At 57.6% G+C, this 19,012-nt stretch overlaps 1 protein-coding gene across 1 annotated transcript in view; it reads right to left on the bottom strand.

Annotated features, from left to right (window-relative positions):
- UBE3C (ubiquitin protein ligase E3C) overlaps positions 1–19,012 on the bottom strand; it is a 72,801-nt gene that overhangs the window by 39,617 nt on the left and 14,172 nt on the right. The window contains exons 5-11 of the mRNA XM_054574785.1: positions 17,476–17,591; positions 15,001–15,158; positions 9,933–10,086; positions 9,339–9,550; positions 8,770–8,924; positions 6,261–6,448; positions 1,093–1,179 (exon numbers count right to left, since the gene is read on the bottom strand). Coding sequence (XP_054430760.1) covers positions 1,093–1,179; positions 6,261–6,448; positions 8,770–8,924; positions 9,339–9,550; positions 9,933–10,086; positions 15,001–15,158; positions 17,476–17,591 — 1,070 coding nt within the window. The remainder of the gene's footprint in view (positions 1–1,092; positions 1,180–6,260; positions 6,449–8,769; positions 8,925–9,338; positions 9,551–9,932; positions 10,087–15,000; positions 15,159–17,475; positions 17,592–19,012) is intronic.

Here is a 19,012-nt window from a genome sequence, read left to right as displayed (position 1 = left end):
CTAGAGCCACAGGGGGGAGACCTGAGAGGGGCTTTCTGGCCCACCCAGGACCTTACCGCCGAGCCCCGTTACCAGCAGACCCCGGTCCCCGAGAGCGGCCCGCACGGGGGCCGGGACCCAGAGCCTCCGCAGGGCTGGCCGCCCACGCGCTCAGGCCCAGACACGGGCCTCCGCCATCTGCACGCGCTGCCGGGAAGCGCGGGGCGCCTGGACTCGCCGCACCGCCAACCGCCAACGGCGCTGCGCGCCCACTCACGCCGCACACGCCTGCACGCTGGGGTTTTGGACACCCCACCCTCACCCACCAAAAATGCCTTCCTTCAACTCCTTGTCCCCTGCCTCCAAAAGGAAAAAAGCCCAAAATGAAAAGAAACTCTTCCTCCCAAGTCTTGCCCGAGAGCGGGGCGGGCTCCCCGCGAGCGGCCCCTCACCGCACGGCGCTGCCCCGTCCGCACTCGAGGGTCGCACGCAGCTCCGCTGCGAGCGTCAGTCCCCAGGGAGCGGAGTTACACGCGTCACTGTTCTGACTGACAGCGAGGGGTCAGCTAGACCCCTGAGGGGGGCATCCACCATGGTAACGGCAAGAGGGCAGTTCGCCACGAGTATTCAGTTCTCTGCTTCTTCACTTCAACGCGTGTAGTGAAGGTTCTCGGTTCAGGTAAGAAATACCAAATTATTTCAACATTTTTAAAACATGAAGTTTTAAAAAACCAACTTCTACCAAATTTCACATCTTTTTGTGTTTGTGTAAAGTGCTACATTTGCTTCAAATTTGTATTTTCATTATCAAAAGCACAGGAAAGTGCTATGGAGCAAAGAAAGTTTCGGGTCTGTCGTTTCCAAGAGACTAGAATTTTTAAAACAGGTTCACCCTCCGGTGCAGCCGCACCCCTCACGTTGCAGACAGACAGACAACTGTAAAACCGGCACGGGTTTTTTCTGTTTGTGACAGTGAGGCCGTCTAAAACTTAACGTCTAACAGGAAATAAGCCAGAGAGAAGCAGTGCTGAAGAATACCTTGCAGTATTTTTAAAGAGGCCGCCACGTCCCACGTCCTTAAGCTCAATTTATAAGTCCATGTGCACCACATACCCTGTGATCATCCGTGTTGTCATTGAAGATATGAGAACCCAAAGGTGCCTCAGAAACCTGGCATTAAAGGCTAAGCTGTAGAGAAGCCTAAAAAGGAAGGGGAGAGAAGAGTCAGCAAATGCTCTTTCAACACAGTTCCTCGCAAAAGCGACGAGCCGCGGGTGCTGCGCAGCCGGGCGCCCGGGGCTCACAGCAGAGCGTGCTCCCCTGAGGGTGTGTTGCAATATATAAGCACACATGCTACGGCGTCGTATGTTACTAGCGTTATCACTAATAATACACTTTAAAAACTTGAATTTAGCAATTGAAGTCACAATTCTTGAAACAAGCACATAATAATATCTTTACTTTAAATGTTAACCAAAATCTACAACGTAATTTAAATCTAAACAAATTTTTTAAAGATTAAAAACGCTTCTGTGTAACATCAATTTCATTTAAGAACGAAGGAACCACATTAGTGGCTCATCTGTCAGCGACTCTGCCCCGCCCCACGCTTTTGAAGCAGGACACACTCTGCAATAATGATGTCACAGTCAGAAACGAGGCCGGCGGGGACCACCGCAGAAGCACAGGAGCCCCGCGTGGGACCGAGTGGCGGCGGACGAGGCTCGGGGGAGGGGAGCGGGGTGTGGGGGGTCCGCTCTCACGCTGAAGAAATCTTAGGCTAGGCAGACTCTGCCAGGCCCCGCAGCCTCACCGCTGCCCAGACGCCATGTGGCAATGTTTCCAAGAGAACACGAACTTTAATTCTAAGGTCTTTCCCAGCTCAAACATGTGATGGGCAATTCCAAAGAGTGGGTGTGTCTGTCGCAAGTACACACCATGACAAAGGGGTAACAACGCTACAAAGCCCACAGGAGCACCAGCTGGGCGAGTCTCAAAATTAGGTTGAAAAAATTTCTTAAATTCAATCCAATAATGAAAAGAAATAATAAACGACACAGGTAAGTTACAGAAGCCCGGGGCCCTGTGGTGAGCGGCCGGCAAACCCCGCCCAAGGCCCCTCGGGGGCCGAGCCCACCTGGGTAGGCGGCCTGCACGCAGCTGGGCTCCAGCTGGGGTTCCCTGCCCTTCCAGGGTTTTCCATCGAAGAGGGGGACAGACAACTACGCAAGAGACAGGATGAGAAAATATGCATGGAAAATACGAACTTTCAACCCAAGAGAATTCTAGAAAGTAGTATTTCCTTGCCTTATTTCTCTTCAGTTGAGAAAAAGTTCTCTTAAATATATTATCTAGCATAATTTTACTGATACCAAGATTTCTTAAAATTGTGTTAAATATAAATAGTAAATCTAGCACTCAAAAATGCAAAAAACCACAAGTTTTCAAACGGTCTGCTTCCTTTCTTTTTCTTTACCAACACAATGAGGCAACAGAAAATGAGCAAGGTCTCCCACTTCCCCAGAAAGAACCCGCGTTAGCACCCTGGTACGAACCCGTCACACGGACACTCCGCGGACAGGTGGGAACAAAGCGCTCTCCTCACACAGCCTCTCGGGACACGTTTACTTACAAAAAGGACCACTGGCACCTCCCCACACGCACCTGAAAGGCCACATCAAAACAGCTGTGTCTCCTGAGTTAGTCCCCAAACAGACAACCCAACAAACTACTGACCCTGCACATGAATTACCGGGACACGTGAAAAGTGACGCCTGCGCGTTGCGTGGTGCAGACGCCCTGGGAGCGAACCGGCGTGGGCAGGGGGCCAGGGCTGCAGCCTGCGGGGCCCCGGGGGGCAGAAGGGAAGCAGCGGAGGCACGAGCTCTCCCACCACAGGCCGCCCAGGCGGGCCCCACAAGGCATGCTGGGGGGTGCCCCCCGCCCACGCCACCACGGAGCCCCCTCCACGACGGGCCTCCGCCGGGCTGCCGAGGCAGCCGACGGGCAAGCAACCTCGCCACCGGGGGCTCCCCGGGTCCCCTTCCCCCACTAGTTCTTAACACTATTTTTCGAACACACCAAGTACAAAAGCTTTCAGCAGCCTTCACATAGGCCTCTTCCAGGTTCCTGTGCTTTCCCTAGGAAACAACCGTTCACCCACATTTAGAAAGTTCTTGGAAGTCTGACACCCACTACCAGGGACGGTGCTGAGTGGGACGGGCACAGCCCCGGCTCCACAGGCAGGATGCGCCCCGGCGACCGTGCCAGCTGTGCCGGCTCATCCTCTGCACTGACTTCCAAGCAGACTCCACAGTAACCCCGCTGTGTGCACAAATGTTTAAAAATATTTTTTTTATTCTCACTCGACATTTTTTCGTGGCACTTTAGAGAAAGAAGATGAGGGGGGAAAAAACATCAGTGTGAGAGAGAAGGATCAACCAGTTGCCTCCCACACACGCCCCAACCAGGGACCAAACCCGAAAGCCAGGCATGTGCCCTGCCTGGGGATCAAACCCGCAACCATTCGGTTAACGGGACGATGCTGCAAGCAACTGAGCCGCCCTGACCAGGGCAACAGAATGCAAATTATAACCGGAATCAGCAGCCCTTTAAATGTACTGATCATACCAAAACCATCACCGATAATGAAAGCAAACATAAAATCACAGGCAAAAATCCCAACGGTTCTACCTGTAGGCACCTCTCCAGTATTTTTCTAAAATACTATAAAAATTTGTTTATAAAAACATGAACAGCGGACCACAACTCTGCACCACCCTGCGTTTGCCTTTGTGGGGTCCCCTGCATGACCCTCCCGCCCCAAAGGCCTGCAGACGTGAACATGCAGGTCGAGGGCCAGGAGCACGTCTCCAGGGCTGAGAGGAGGGCGGGGGGCGCGCACCGGCCCCACTCCAGCGACGGACGAACGGCCGCTCCATCTCGGGAGGAAAGTCAGCATGTGCTGTGGTAACGGTGAAAACTGGGCAAATGGTGATGGCCACCCCTCCGATCCCTGAACCACCACCTTTCAGGGTCTGTTGCTGGTTGTTGGATAGCAGAGCAAAGAGCCAAGTCTCAAACAGCAGGCCCGCCCACCCGGGGCCTTCAGTGCGAACCTCTCCCCCACCTCAAGGCCGCGTCACTGCGGTGGAGCGAGCGGGGACCTCAGCCTACAGGCTCCTACAGGGAGGCCTCTGGCAGTGCCACCGCAGCACGGACTTCCAGACGGAGACAGCCGCCGTGCGCAGGGGGAGGGCGGAGGGGCAGCCCCCGGGATCCGGGAGGAGCGGGGACCGCGGGGCCGAGGCCCGCGAATGCCAACGGGGCGCCTGGCAATGCTTAAGCAGGAGCGGGGCACGACCGGGGCTGGGCATGCGGTGACACTTCCGCCTGGCAAACCGCGACGCGGGCCGTCGCACCCTCGCGGGGGAGGCCGCCCCGCAGCCGAAGGCCCGGTCGCGCTCGCAGGGCTCTCTGTGGGACGACAGCGGCCGAGGTCACCGGCTCAGGGGCTGCTGGGCGTGTGTGACGTGGCGAGCGTGACCGAGGAGCAGGTGTGCACTGTCCCGCGGCCGAGGCGCGGCAGCCCTGCTTTGCTGGTGGCTCCCTACAAGGCGGCCCAGCGGGACCCGGAGCAGGGCCTGGGGAGGGGCCCTGCGCCCGCCGAGCAGGAGTCCGGGGCTCCAGAGAGGGGTCGCCCGGGAGTCCGCTGCGTGGGCAGGACTAGAAGGTTAACAGAAAAAGAAGTCCCGCAAGCCGAGGGCACAGTGAGACAGGACAGAGGAGACCCGCGGAGGAAGCCAAGGAGGAGACGCCCAGAGTCAAGGCAGGGTCACCGCAGCGGAGGGGCAGGTGCCAGGCGTCCAAGAGAGGGGCCGCCGGGGCCGCGGCTGCGGATGGCCTGGGGGGCGTCTCTGCAGACAGGTGTTTAAGTGAGAAAAGGAAGCTACAGAGCAGAACCGATACCCACTCTTACTTTTCCGACACAGGAAGGGGTTATTATTCACGTTGTTCTCCATCTTCCTCATTTTACTTAAACGGGCACCTCAGAAATCGCTCTGCGTTCCTTCACGCAGCCTGACAATCAATGCTAAACAGAGATCAAAACCGCACGGCCCTGCCTGGAAACGAGACGCTGAGCAAGCCTCCGCGGACTGGAGAGCACCTGTTTCAAACACCTTTTTAAAAGACTTGAAAGCAGTTAGAAACCTACAACCCTTAATGTAGGCCTATCTGCCATTTCATGAGCGATGAAAAAATGCTCGAGACGCTTGAAACCTAACATGGCTACACCTTAAGGCTCCGGGAGCAGCGCCTCCAAGGGAGCAGGCGCCACGCCCCAGGACCAGGCCTCAGGGGACGCCGTGCCCGGGAGCCTGGTGCGGGCAGTGACAGCCCGCAACGGGGACTGGGTGCCCGGGCGCCCCGCCTGCCCCCCTGCAGCGGGCCGGAGAGCTCTCCGCCCGGCGCCCGACCCGTGCCGCGGAAGGGCCGCGCTCCCGCGACAGGGCTGTTTCTGCCGCCGCCGTCCCCCGTGGTCCCCTTCAGGGGAGGCTTCCCTGACCACAGCGCAGCCCCCATCCCGCCGTGGGCGAGCAGTGTCCCGAAGTGGCGCCGGTCACCGGCTCAGAGCAGGGGCTGCCACCGCCAGAGCTGCCCCGCGGCCCCTGGACCTGGGCCCTGGTCCCCGGAAGACCTGCCGGCCATTCTGCGCTGTGCTCCATTACACGGTTTTCTGTTAGATTCTTACAAATTGCTAAACTATCACTTAACATTAGAGAAAAATACAGCTCAAGATTACATCTCAGTTATCTAAGCACAAATCACCCATTCTAACTTGCTTGTTTTGTTGCTCTTAAACATTATTTCCAAGTTTTGAAATCCAAAAACATGGGAGAGCCAGAGGAAGCGGTCCCGGCAAGCTGGCGAGAGAGCAGCGTGCAGACGCCCAGAACGGCGCGTCACCGTCGGCTCTCCCACCGTGGGCCTGGCCCGACTTCCGGGACAGGCGGCTGGGGCCCGGCCCCTTCACGCGGGAGCCTCGGCAGAGGCCGACCGGCTCCGTCTGTGCCCACGTTCCCGGGCACTGCAGCCTCGCCAGCCAGGTGGGGGCTCCAACAGGGCTCACTGGGTTGGGAGGAAGCCCGCCTTTTGTTTCTTGTGAAACACTCGGGCAGAAGCAGCCCCACGTCGGGTCCTACTGAGGACAGCGGCGGCCCCACGCAGGCTGAGCGCAAAGCACAGGCGGGGGGCGGGCGGGGCGGGGCGCGGGCACCTGCCTGACTCGGGGCACCGCCAGGCGCTGCTGCACCAGGAGCGTGTGGCAGATGCAGGCCATCCGCGTGAAGGCCTCCTCACTCGCCGAGTCCCGCCACACCAGGCTGAGCAGGGTGTTCGTCTGCTGCTTCGTGTCCAGGCGCTTCAGACACTCCTCCGTGATGTACGGCAGCGACAGTCGTCCGTCCGCCTGAAACACATCGGCGGGCCCTGCACGTCAGCCATGCTCTGTGGGACCTACCCCCGTGGTACACACAGGAACCCGTTTTTCTTCAGGTCAAAACGCAGGGCAGGCCTTATCTACCCCCCCATCCCTGTGATGCGCCCCCAAAGTCTTCTGAAACCGGGTGTGGCGGCGTGTCTGCGCAGCGTGGCCGCGCGGGGGTTGCACACGCCCACCCTGCCTGCTGGGGGGACAGCGTCTCCAGGGTTTACAGCTGGAGAGAAACTCATTTCCTATTTTCAGGCTGCACTGCACTGAGCATACGTCTGCAAACATACACCATCGTCGGCAGCGTTTCCACTGTAAATTATCTGAGCGATCAGTTTAAGCGAAGTAGAATATTAAAGAACACTTAAAAGCAAATGAAATACACAAACCTGTTATTTTATGTCTTAATTTCTCTAGATGATTCACTGAATAACACCTGAGCTAACGCTCTACATAGTTGAGTCATGTGGGGTATCAATCAAAAACATACATACTTTCACATATGTATATACATGAAAATAGCTATACATACATACATGGAACACTGGATATTGTTGACTATGCTGTTTGAACACTGGGATGGATATAATTTATGTAACTTATAACACCCGACCAAATAAAACATTGTCTTAGAGATGAAAGCAGTACGTTCTGTCTGGCAAACTGGATTCGTCCCATGAGACGCACCCAGTGGAAACCGTCAGAGCTGCGTGTGTGCCGCTGCTTCCGGAGCGCCCCCTTCGCGGGCGGGCCCCCGCACGTGTGAACGGTGGCGGCGCCCCGGCCGCCCCGGCGACAGGCCAGGCCCCCCCGCTCTGCGTGCCACCCTCCGTGTTCCGCCCGTGTCGGGCGGGGGGGGGGGCGCGCGCCCCGGTCTCCACCGAGGCACCGCCCACGGCCTCCTCTTCGTGTGGACACCAAGTACGTGGTGTGTTAAAAGAAACCTGTAATTTCATGGATTCTCCAGAAGGTCACCAAGTATTAAAACACTGTCTTCTAAAACTTCTAAAAACAAAAGTTTTACCTCCATCTGCCTGCAGGATGCCAATTCTTTTGCGACCACACAGTGAAGCTGCTTTTTGGGGTAGAGTCCTGAGTGCGGACAGAGGCCCCCCGGCAGCGCACCCTCCCGGCCGGAAGCCCCGCGCAGCCCGAGGCGCTTTCTCACCCACCCCACAAAGAGCTGTCTGAACCCGGGAGGGGCAGCGCCCACGCTCTCCCGCCCCCCTCCATCCTGAGGACTAATTCCTGGGAAACCAGGGCCCTTGCCCCTGCGTCCCCCCTGAAATGAGACTGCAGTAACCTGACAAAAATATTTAGAACCGGTTAGAGCCGCACCTGAGGCCATTTCAGTTGTGTAATTAAGAGAGAGAGAGGTCGGCAGCAGGCCTATCGCTTGACACACAAACTATGTATGTGTATGTGACATACAGCTTTTTGTCCCTTGAAAATACACAGTAGGGAGGGGGTTGTAAGGGGATAAATGGTCATGGAAAAAAAACAATTAAAAAAATCTGAGCCCCGGCTGGGGTGGCTCAGTGGATTGAGTGTTGGCCTGTGAAGCAAAGGGTCACAGGTTTGATTCCCAGTCAGGGCACCGGCCTGGGTTGTGGGCCAGGCCCCCAGTGGGGGGGGGCGCACGGGAGGCAACCACACATGGATGTTTCTCTCCCTTTCTCCTTCCTTCACCCCCAAAAAATAAATAAAAATCTTTAAAAAAAGAAAGATAAATGTCACAATGCACTTCAAACGCATTATTATTTAAAAATAAACCGTAAGTTTTACCATCTGTAAAGTTGGCAAAAACTACCAACAGATGTCCCCTGGTGTGCACCAGGCCGGCGAGAAGGCACCTGACCCCCGCCTGGCGGCTGGGAAGAGGGAGGGGGCGGCGCCGGGGGCCCGGGCCCCTCCCGGCGGGAGGACGCGCTCCGAGGCGGACCGCGCGTGCACACACACGGGCGGGAACCACGGAGCCCCGCCGCTTCACGGGGCGGGGTGCAGGGTGGGTACAGCGCAACCCAGGTGGCCACTGGAGGCTCTCCCACCCACAGACGCGGGCCGCCCGCTGGAACGGCCGCCGCACGTCTAGGAAACGCTCCCTGAGCCGCGGCCACACTGACACACGACGCGACCCTATTCTGCATGAAAACCAAGCACCGCCGTGCGCCTCAGTAAATGCCAGGTGGACTTGTCACTGTGGCGGGGACCTCCGGGAGGAGGCGCGGGCCGTGGGGGTCAGGGGCTCCGCCCGGCGAAAGCGCCCTCCCGCATCGCCCGCGGCCGGCCCGGGAGCTTACCGGCACGCCCCTCTGCGGGTCGGCCTCTGCGCCGTCGTCCTCGGAGTCGCTGGCTGAGTCCTGGCAGCTTGCGCCGGCAGGAGACACCGGCAGCTGGGGCAGGAAGGCCTGGAGCACGCGCAGGTACAGCAGCAGGCCGTCCTCAGAGAGGGCACCTGTGCGGGACCACCAAGGACGACACTCACTCAAAGGCGACCCAAAGGGGCCCGGGAGGCAGTGCTGCTTTCCTTACACTCCGTGGGCTGCCGGCCAGCGCCCCGGAGACGCCGACCGTCGTGTGTGGGCGTGGGGGCCACAGGCGTGTCCACGGACAGTCCTCGGGCACCTGAGGGTCAGCGTGAACGGGAGACGCCCCGCACGCGCACCGGTGCTCCTGCTCCACGCCGCCCCGCGGGGCGGAGCGGCCTCACCCCGGGTGGTGGACAGCCACCGCCCGCGGGGGGCCAGCCTGCTCCCCGGGGCCCACAGCCCAGGTGCTCTCCCCAGCCACGCCCGCCCTGCACAGCCCCCTCCGGCGGACCTGAGCGCCGCCCGCGCGGGGCTCGGGAAGACCGAGCTGGCGTGCGTACCCAGGTGGTTTTCACCGACGGTTAGGACGACGTAGAGGAGCCAGGGCGCGCTGCCGCCGGCCCCACTCTCCACCGACAGCAGCGCCTCCAGGAAGGGCTCGAAGGGGAAGGCCGCCTGGGCGTCAGCCAGCGCGGGAAGGATGAAGTGGAAGATCTGCTCCGTGAAAGGTGCCGCCAAGCACTCCTCCGTGAAGGCCGCGAACACTTGCCGCCTGGCAGGGAGAACGCATGCTTTTCACAGAATGCGGGAGTGAAGTAACTTTCAAACCGGCCTTCTGAAGGACTCGAGGCCAAGCATCCAGCATCAGCCAGACCACCCCGGAACGAACCGCGCACGCGGAAGGAACCGCTGCCGCGCCCCTGCACCTTCCGCAGCCACCGCAGAGGAGAAAGTAGCCAGGTCTTCAGAATTATAAATTTATGTTAGTGTACAGGCCAGACAGAAAAAGTACATTTTTCTTTAAACTGAGTCACATTAATAAAGTAAAAACTCGACGTTCAAGCCTATCATTTAAGATAGCATCCTGGGTCAAAGTTACTGTCAGATACAGATCTTGGGAAATAATGAAATAAAAAAAATTATGCCATTCTTACCTTGCACCTTCTGGACAGGAGTTGTATGTAAAGTGCAATGGTTTTAGAACATTCTCTAGCAAAACTTTTGCAATGGGAACTCGAGATAAATCAGAATACTCAATGCTTGATGGAAGCCTGCTGTTGATCAACAGATAGAGAGACCTGTAATACCCTAAAGGGAGAGAAAAGCGCGCATGTAAATTCGGTACCTTTTCCCATAACGAGGAACAGAGCAGGTCAGTCTTAAAACGCTTTTTATAAAACTCTTATCGGTCCAAGTATAAGTGAATTCTTCAACTTATTCAAAGAAACTTCACGAATACAAAGGAGCCCGCGCTGGCCGATCCCCCGAGCCCGTCACCGAGCACCGGCCGCCACCGGCCGCGGCCCCGCCGCTCAGGGCAGGCGGCGCCAGGACACGGGCCTTCCGCACGCGGTCGGAGAGAAGGACGTCCGTCTGTTAAGTGCACGTCACTGACTGTGTTATCACAGGTGTCCCAGTTTTCCCCCCTTTGCCTCCCTCCACCCGGTGCCCCCCCTCCAGCAACCCCCACCCCTCCCCCACTTAGGTCATGTCCATGGGGCGTGCGTGGAAGTTCTGTGGCTTCCACGTTTGCTATCCTGTTCTTAACCTCCCTCTATTTTGTGCCCACCAACTATGCTTCTTATTCCCTGCACCTCCCCCCCAGTCTCCCTCTTCCCCCTCCCCACTGAAAGCCCTCCAAGTGACCTCCACTTCCGTGAGTCTGTTCCTGTGCCAGTTGTTTGCTTAGTTTGTTATTTGCACTGAATCACTGATGTGAATTTACTGCCATTTTAGTGTTCGTCATTTTGACCTTCTTTTTCTTAGATAAGTCTAAAATTTCACGTAAGAAGGGTTTGGTGATGAACTCCTCTAGCTCTGCCTTGTCTAGGAAGCACTTCATCTGCCCTTCCGTTCCAAATGATGGCTTTGCTGGGTAGAGGAATCTAGGCTGCAGATCCTTGCTTTTTGTCACTTTGTTACTTCTTGCCAGTCCCTTCTAGCCCCCTAAGTTTCATTTGAGAAATCAGCTGACAGTCTTATGGAAACACCGTTGTTTAGGTAATTCGTGGCTTTCCTCTTGCTGCTCCTAAGATTCTTTATCTTTACTCTTTGACATTTTTATTATGGTGTGTCTTGGAGTGGGCCTCCTTGGGTCCATCTTAGTCTATCCTCGTTTTTTTGAGTTGTTCTTTCTCCCTGCTGTTCCGAGTGAATACTTATTTCCCCCTCATGTTCCCAATCATTGGTTTGAGCCCTGGCTTCCTCCCCTCCACGGCTGGTTCCCTGCGTGTTTTTCTCTAGTTCACTGAACGTAATCTTCGTTTCTGCCGGGGTCTCCTGCACGTTGTTGCTGCACCTCTGAGTTCCTGGGGCGTCCTGACAGCGGCGTTTCGAACTCTGCCTCCGACCGCTTGGCTGCCTCTGTTTCACTGAGTGTTTTCCAGGGTTTTGTTCTGTTCTTTCATTTGGGCCCTATTTCTCTGTCTCCTGATTTTCGCAGCCTCCCTATGTTTGACCCTGTGTGTCAGGTAGAGCTGCTTGGACTCCCTGTCTCGGTAGCGTGGCCTGTTGTAGAAAAGGCGCCTGTAAGTTGTGTGGGGCGGAGCCTCAGGTAATAGCCAGGGCGGGGCAACCTGCTTCTCCGCTCTGTGGCTCTGAGTTGGGGGAGGGGGGCCAGAGAGGGGACAGGGCCGCCGCCTGGCCTCTGGAGGTTGGCCCGGCACTTGCCCTGGTTCCGGTCACTTCACTTTCTCCCCGTCGGCAACTGTTGCCTCTCCAGTTGTTGCCCTGGTGCTGAGTCCCAGAGGAGTGGGCCTGCGTGAGTCCTAAGTCTGTGTGGGCCCTTTAAGTGTAGCCTCCTGAAAATCCAGCAGTTTCTTCAGCCGCCCCAACCCCCACTGGTTTTTATACCCACAAGTTATGGGGATTTATCTTCCTGGAGCTGAAACCCTGGGCTGCGTCTGGCTTGGGATCCTTTGCTCCCAGGGTGGCCCTCCAGATCTATATCCGCCTCATGTGAACGTGCCCCAACCCATTCCGCCGCCTCTGGGTGCCACAGGGGTCCCGCGCCACTCCGCCCATCTCCGCCCCACCCCCCACCCCGTCTGGATGGGCGTGGCTTCCTTAAATCCTTGGTTGTCAGACTTCCACACAGCTTGACTTTCTCATGCTTCTAGGTGCTATCTGCTTCGACGTGTGGCTGTAATTTTTTTCTGTAGTTATGCGAGGAGAAGTGTGTTTACCTATGCTTCCATCTTGACTGGAAGTCTCTAAAACTTTATTTTTCTTAAAAATCCCATTATCACAGCTAAAATAAATTAATAATAATTCTCTAACATCACAAACACCTAGTCAGTGCTCAAGGCTCGAACCGACTCATACTATACATTTTATCCAACTAGTCAGCCTGAGTCAGGGACCAACAAGGCCCGCGTGCTGCGGTTTTAAACGTCTGTCTCTTGAGCACCCTCCCAGGCATCATTTCGTGGTTTCTGTGGAGCCGGGACTCACACATGCAGATGAGCTACAACCACTGCGCTGCGTCCTCGCTGGCACTCAGACAGTCCTCTCTCAGGGCAGCGGGGGGGGGGGGGGGGTGGCGGGCCTGCCGAGGCGGCTCCCAGGAGCACCTCTGCCCTCTGATGGGACCAGAGGGCCACACTCATGTCCTGCCTTGTCCCCAGGACTCGCCAACACCTTCAGAGGAAAGCACTTCTCGGTAGATCACAAAAGGGCGCTGGGCATCCACCGTTTCAAAGGCGACCTCTGCGCAGGCAGCAGCGGCAGCGCCGGCTGCGGCCGTCCTGAGCCTTCAGCGGGATCTCTGCGTGCGCAATGAGCAGAAACTCCGCGACACCAGCGGCCCCAAGCCCCCAGTCTCGGAGCAGTACCTGCCCCTCTCCGCCAGGCGGTGCGGAGGCTCCTCAGGTGCAGCTGCAGCCCCTCCACACCGGCCCGACATGCCGGGCGCTGCAGGCGGGAAACCGGCCCCCCCCCCCCCCGGCATTGCTCTTGAGAACGGCCGGGGCGCTGTGCGCGCGCGTCACGCCCGCAGTGAGGCCCGCGGTGATGGCCGCCCACTGCCGACCCCCCAGACAGCGACGGCCAGGGAAACACCACAGGGGTCCTCGCAAGCTCTGTTGCTATCAAACTAAAAAGATGTAAATACAATGAGAACTTTAAAAATACGCATGAGGAGACCACGTCAAGGTGTCCCCGCACTCTCCTCAGTTGCATGAACAGGTGCACGCGAAGTGGACCAAGCGGCACCAGGGCGTCGAGGGTCCAGTGCGGGTGTCAAGAGTGTCACCTCACGTCACAGTGCATAAGGCCCCCAACACCACAAGCTGGAGCACACCGACTGCCAACGTTGTGTAGACTAATGATGTCAGGAGACATTTACCAAAAACAGCTGAAAAATAGCTACAGCACAGAACGTGCTAGAAGCAGCAGTTTCAGTGCAAGATTCTGAAGTATTTCCAATCCTAGACACATTTCAAACTAAGGCATATTTTAGTTATCTTTACACCTCTAGAAAATGAGAAAAGTAAAAATTCTAATTGAACGTTTAGCTTTAAATTCATAAACTTCATACATCAATTAATACACTGGACCATTTCTATGACTGCAAATTTGTTTTTAAAAAACTGAATTCCACAAATTTATTTTTAATTAATTTCCTAATCTTTTAGCGAACTAGAGCTTGTTGTATTAAAACCTAAGCCAAACAGTAAGGTTGGAAGTGTAAGAGCCTCACTGATTTTTTGCAGTTTTAACCCTGAGGGTTCAGTTAGCTAGATTTAACCGAGACCAGCCCGACCTTTTGAGAAAACAAAAGCACTTCCCCCGTGTTCTCCAGGAGCACCTGCCGCTCCTCCCGTGACTGACGGCACCGTCTCTGGCCCGACGGACACCCCTCAAGACCCAAGGGCCCTGGCTTCCTGCCTGGGAGAGCCCTGAGGGTCAGGGTCCGAAGTGTTTTCGTTTTATGTCGTTTAATTCATCATAAACATTTTAAAATCACATGCACCTCACAGTCCTCCTCCAAAACGGGGCCACTGACGCATCCTCAGAGGCATTTCAGACCCAGGCGGTGACACTCCCCGCAACGCGCCCCCTTCAGGAGAGGTCGGTGCGCAGAAGCTTAGCGCCCAGCGAGGAGGGAAATTCAGACGGACCAAGTGTTGCGCTGCCGAGAAAGGTCGTGTGGTTTTTTCTGTTCGATGGCTCTAGTAGCACTCAGTTGTCTTTAATGTCATTCAAAACAATTTTGTTGGACTGTATTGTGACAGCTGACCTATCAGCATGCATTTTAAAAAAAGCATCAAAATGGGTGAGGTTTTGTGCAGCCATTTTAATATTGAAGATGGAAGAAAATATGCAGTTTTTTCAACACACCATGCTTTATCATTTCAAGAACAGTAAAAACAAAACTGAAACACTAAAAAAGACCCGCATGTTGCACAGAGAAGGTGCTGGGACTGATCAAGTGCATCAAAGTGCTCTGTGACGTCTCCTGCGGGAGGGAGGCCCCTGGCTGGTGCCACGCCACAGTCGGGCGGGCCCGTTGGAGTGGACGGCGCTCAAATCGAGACCTTAACTGCAAACAACCAACATCCTACCACGCGGGAGATGGCTGACATACTCGAATGTCCAGATCAATAAAGTTACTGGCGAGCATGAAAAACGTGTCTTGCCTTTTATGGAAAAAACATTCGGACTCTCTGGCCGGCCCAGTCCCTCCCGGTCCTGCAGGGGCTAAGGGGAGGGCTCTGTGCTGCCTTCAGCGGGACAGGCACCGGCCGGGGCGCCTCCTGGCCGCCGCGCGGCAGACACGCTGTGAGCGGCGCCCGGACAACTGCTGGCAGCGGACGTCCTCGTTTCATCTCCAAGCGGCAGGGACAGTGAGTGAAGGGGCGACCACGTGTTCTAAGGCCGGGCTGGGGGCGGCGAGGACAGACATCAGCTGCGTGGCCCTGGCAGGCCCCTCAACCGTGCAGTCGCGCCCGATACCCAGAGGAAGTGCGAAGCCGGGCCGCAGGCCACCCCGCCCCCGCTCACCATTCTGGATCATGTAGCACAAAACTTGCTCCACGACGGACACCGCGTAGCTGGCATCTTTTAAAACAGGCAAGTAGGTATTCTCGGATGAAAACACCTCAAGCGTTCTCATCGGAAGTGCAACATTCAAACTGTCATCGTTACAGTTTTGCAGTAACCTGTAAAAACGGGAGAAGGTATTCACACACTTGCTGGACGGCCAATGCCACCCCCCAAGCTCCCACAAGTCACTGGCACTCGCTACGGTAAGTGTTTGAGCCACTCTGTCCTCATACTGGGATGCCCCGAAAATGGGCCGGACCCAGGCAGACAGGAAAATACCGAACTTCCTGTATTCACACTTATTTCTGAGTCCTTATTTCACGCCGAACCGGGCTCACAGAGACGGCACGCCACAACCACGGGGCCCGCAGAGACGGGTGGGCGCGGCACAGCGCGAGGACGGCGGAGGCCTGGGGGCCGCACCTCTTCTCTCCAGAGGGAAGAGGCGCCTCCCCGCTGCCCGCCCGTGCTCCCCTCCGCAGGCCGGCTAACGCCTATCTTGGGCCTAAGTCATCTATTATTTTGACTCAAGAAAACTGTATGAAAATCATAGGCAGAAGAGAAAGGCTGGCTGTCACATAATCCAGTCTTACTTAAAAACAGACCGTGTCTTTTCCTAAAATCAACTTTCCATAGACAGAGCTCACACGCAATAACGTTCACGCAGGGACGCGGGCGTGACACGGGCCTGAGGAGGCGTCCTGGCAGAGGACACCACCCACCGCCCATCCCGGAGGGTCCCTCGGCCGCTCAAGTCAACCCCGCCCTCCCACTCCCCTCCCCACCAGCCCCGCCCCCGGAGGCGGGCCTGCACATCCTGCTATTTTCTGCAGAAGGAGCCGCAGTGCGTGCGCGCGCCTCAGGTTCTCTCCGAGTTTCACCCCAAGTGGAAACGGACCCACCTCCCGGCGAGGTCGCTGCCCAGGCCTCGGCCGCTGCTAACGGAGCAGCCGTGACCGTGCGAGGACAAGCCTCGTGCGGGCCTACGTCTCGTCCCTACTGGGCGACTTCCTCGGCGCGGGACCCCTGGGCCCCCGGTGGCTGACACTCAGCCTCGTGAGGAGCCGCCAACGGGCAGCGGCAGGCTGAGCCCCGGCCGCTCCCTGTCGTGGTGCCAGCACTGAAACCCACGGCCACCCTGGCGGAGGCGCACGGGCGCTTCGACGCGACCGGGATCACTAGCTCCCCGATCATGCACGACGCCGAGTATCTTTTCAAGTGTGTGCTGATCATTCGTGTGTCTCCTTTTCAAAAGCGATCCAATCTTTTACCCAATCTTAAAAAAAGACTTTATTTATCTAATTTAGCCAGAGGAGAAGGAGAAAGAGGGAGAGAGAAAGATCAGGGTGCGAGAGAAACATCGACCCGCTGCCGCCTGCTGCACGCGCCCCGACAGGACCGAACGGATCTGCAGCCCAGGCCTGGGCGCTGGCCAGGAGCCACGCTGGGGGCCTTTTATTTTGTGGGACAAGAGCCCGCCCATGGAGCTGACCGGTCAGGGCTGCCCAGTCTTTTGAAGTGGGTTGCTTGTTTCTTGAAAGAACAAACTGCCCCTGCCCCACTGTCCGAGGCCATGTGCTGTCTCCCCTTCCAGCTCCACTTGCCACGGCCCCTCCTCGCCCTCCACCGGGGCCCTGGGAGGGGACGGCCCCAAGCCTGGGGCTGCCTGGGGAGCCCAGTCAGGTCCAGGAGGGCTGCGGTCCCAGGAGGCAAGACATGCTCCCAACGCCCCTGGGCCGCGCCCGCAGGACACGGGAGAGCCGCACGGGGCCCCGCTGCCTGACGCGGCCGACGGCACAGACGTCGCCGACCGGCCGGCCCGAAGGAGAGGGTCACCATGTCACACGCCACGGGCGGGACCAACTGCAACACACGCCAAGCCCATGGTGACGGAGGGGCAGTCACGCGAGGCCGATCCACGGGCTCCGCTTCGACAGGCGCACAGTCTCTCCCCGTGCTGGCCTCACGGCCACCGGGAAGCGCCCCAGTGTGGGTCTCCGCTGTGACGCACCGTGATGAAGCGCCCTGTTACCAACTCCCACCCGGGACCGAGCCCGGGCTCCCTCCGGGCGCCCGCTGCACTGTCTGGAGACACACCGGGCGGAGTGTCTGCCGCCACCACGGGCGGGAGCCAGGGCAGGAAGCAACGGGGGTGGGGCGGGGGGCGGGGTGGAGCCACCGTGTGGCTCGCAGCAACCCGGCACCTGTGGCCTGCACGTCGCCGGGCACTTGGCCTGGACGGCGTCCACACTGCACGGTCGCTCCCACAGGCCAGCCTCACCAGGAGCAGGAACTGCAATATGCAGAACTGAGGCTCCACAGCATCGAAAACAAACAAAGCCCCACTCCATCGGGAGAGAAAACCAGACGGCGTCCACCCGGGCATTCGAAGCGACCACCGCGCTCACACGCCGCCCACCGCGACAGGCTTACCTGCAGCAGAGGCTCAGCAGCCTTTTTATCTGAAACAAGCACGTCAGCCTGTCCGGTCCATCCAGCTGCTGCACAAACAGCGTGCTGTGCTTGACGAGATTCTGACACATCCAGATCTGAAACAGCGGAACACACACGTTACAACCCTCAGCCCCACGGCCGCCTGTTCCCCAGACCACGACGCCCGTTCACGCAACGCTGCCCGCACCCTTGGGAGGTGAACGGACGCGGCGCCAGACCCGCAGACGCGGGGGAGCGGCGCCTCCAGGCTGGGGCTCGCTGAGCCGCACCCACGCTGCCGGGCGCCCGCCTTGGAGCGGCACTGCGGCATCCTAGCGAGGCTACTCTTCATCACTACAACACTGTACGCTTAAAACTCCTGTAGGTCGGACGCAAATTCCATTCGTCTGCAGGATCAGCAACCCCTAATAAAGGCACAGGAGAAACGCAACCCTAACCATAGGTCGGTGCCTGTTTCCCGTTTCCCCGTGTCTCCAGCACCCGCTCCTGTCAGACCCTCCACCCCCCGAACTCCAGGGAACTCTGGCAGGAACGGCGCCTGTGTCCCCACTATTCCCAGGAGGTCAGGCATGTGACATCTGAGTTGATGGCTGCGTTATCGAGCGGGGCGGGAGGAGCTGTTTCATAGTGTTTACCCACATAAACTCACCATGGCGCACACTTTAAATATCTTAAAATTTTGTCAGTTGTACCCAACTCAGCTGGGGGAAAAGGCCAGCTCCAGGGCAGGCGGCCAGACTCCCTGCCCCCGGCACAGGACCACCAGTCAGCGAGTTTGGCAGGTGCCCACCGATTTCCACCAAACCTGCAACCGGGAGGCCTATGTGCACGGTCGCAGCTGCAACAAATGACTTTAAAAACACAGTACCTAACAAGGAACCTTCTCTGCTTTCCTATATTCGTGAAGGTGCTATTTGTTCGGTTTCTAAAACTCATCCAGAACCAGAGAAAACGAAGGCAGCCTCTTGAACGCAGCTTGTTACAAATGTACCACACAACCTCTCCTTGTTATCTTTCAGGAGTTTCTCTCCCAGAGTGGCACTTGTTTGATATCAAATGTTATCAAACCGCGAACACCCCACTGCAAAAGCACGCCCCCTGTCAGTGTGCCTGCAGCGGGGAGGCAGCCCCGGGGCCCCAGGCCACACGCTCGCCCGGGCGCACCCTGCGCTCCACCCGAGGCCCGGGGGCCCTGCTCGCGTTCCCCGGGGCCCAGCGTGAGGCAGACGCGCCCTGCACTGCCCGACACGCACTGCGTTCCAGAACAGGCGCTGCCTCCGAGCCGACAAGAACAGGCCGCACTGTCACTTCACGCTGTGCAAGTCTACAGGGCGACTTGGGGAATGACAAGAACGAGGTTGTGAGTATGTTAGGCAGGAAGGTTTCCAGCCGTCTATGCAGTAAAACCCACAGCAGCCTGATGCCACCCTCGAGCACTTTCTGGACTGGACCTGACGCTGTGTTCACAACCCTGACACGCGCAGGGACGCGGTCCAGAGAGCTGCACTGGACACCT

The sequence above is a fragment of the Pteronotus mesoamericanus genome, unplaced genomic scaffold, assembly GCF_021234165.1.
Source record: "Pteronotus mesoamericanus isolate MK-2021 breed Mesoamerican mustached bat unplaced genomic scaffold, CSHL_Meso_final contig_265, whole genome shotgun sequence".
Lineage (NCBI taxonomy): Eukaryota > Metazoa > Chordata > Mammalia > Chiroptera > Mormoopidae > Pteronotus > Pteronotus mesoamericanus.
This window is presented reverse-complemented; position numbering and strand designations above follow the sequence as displayed.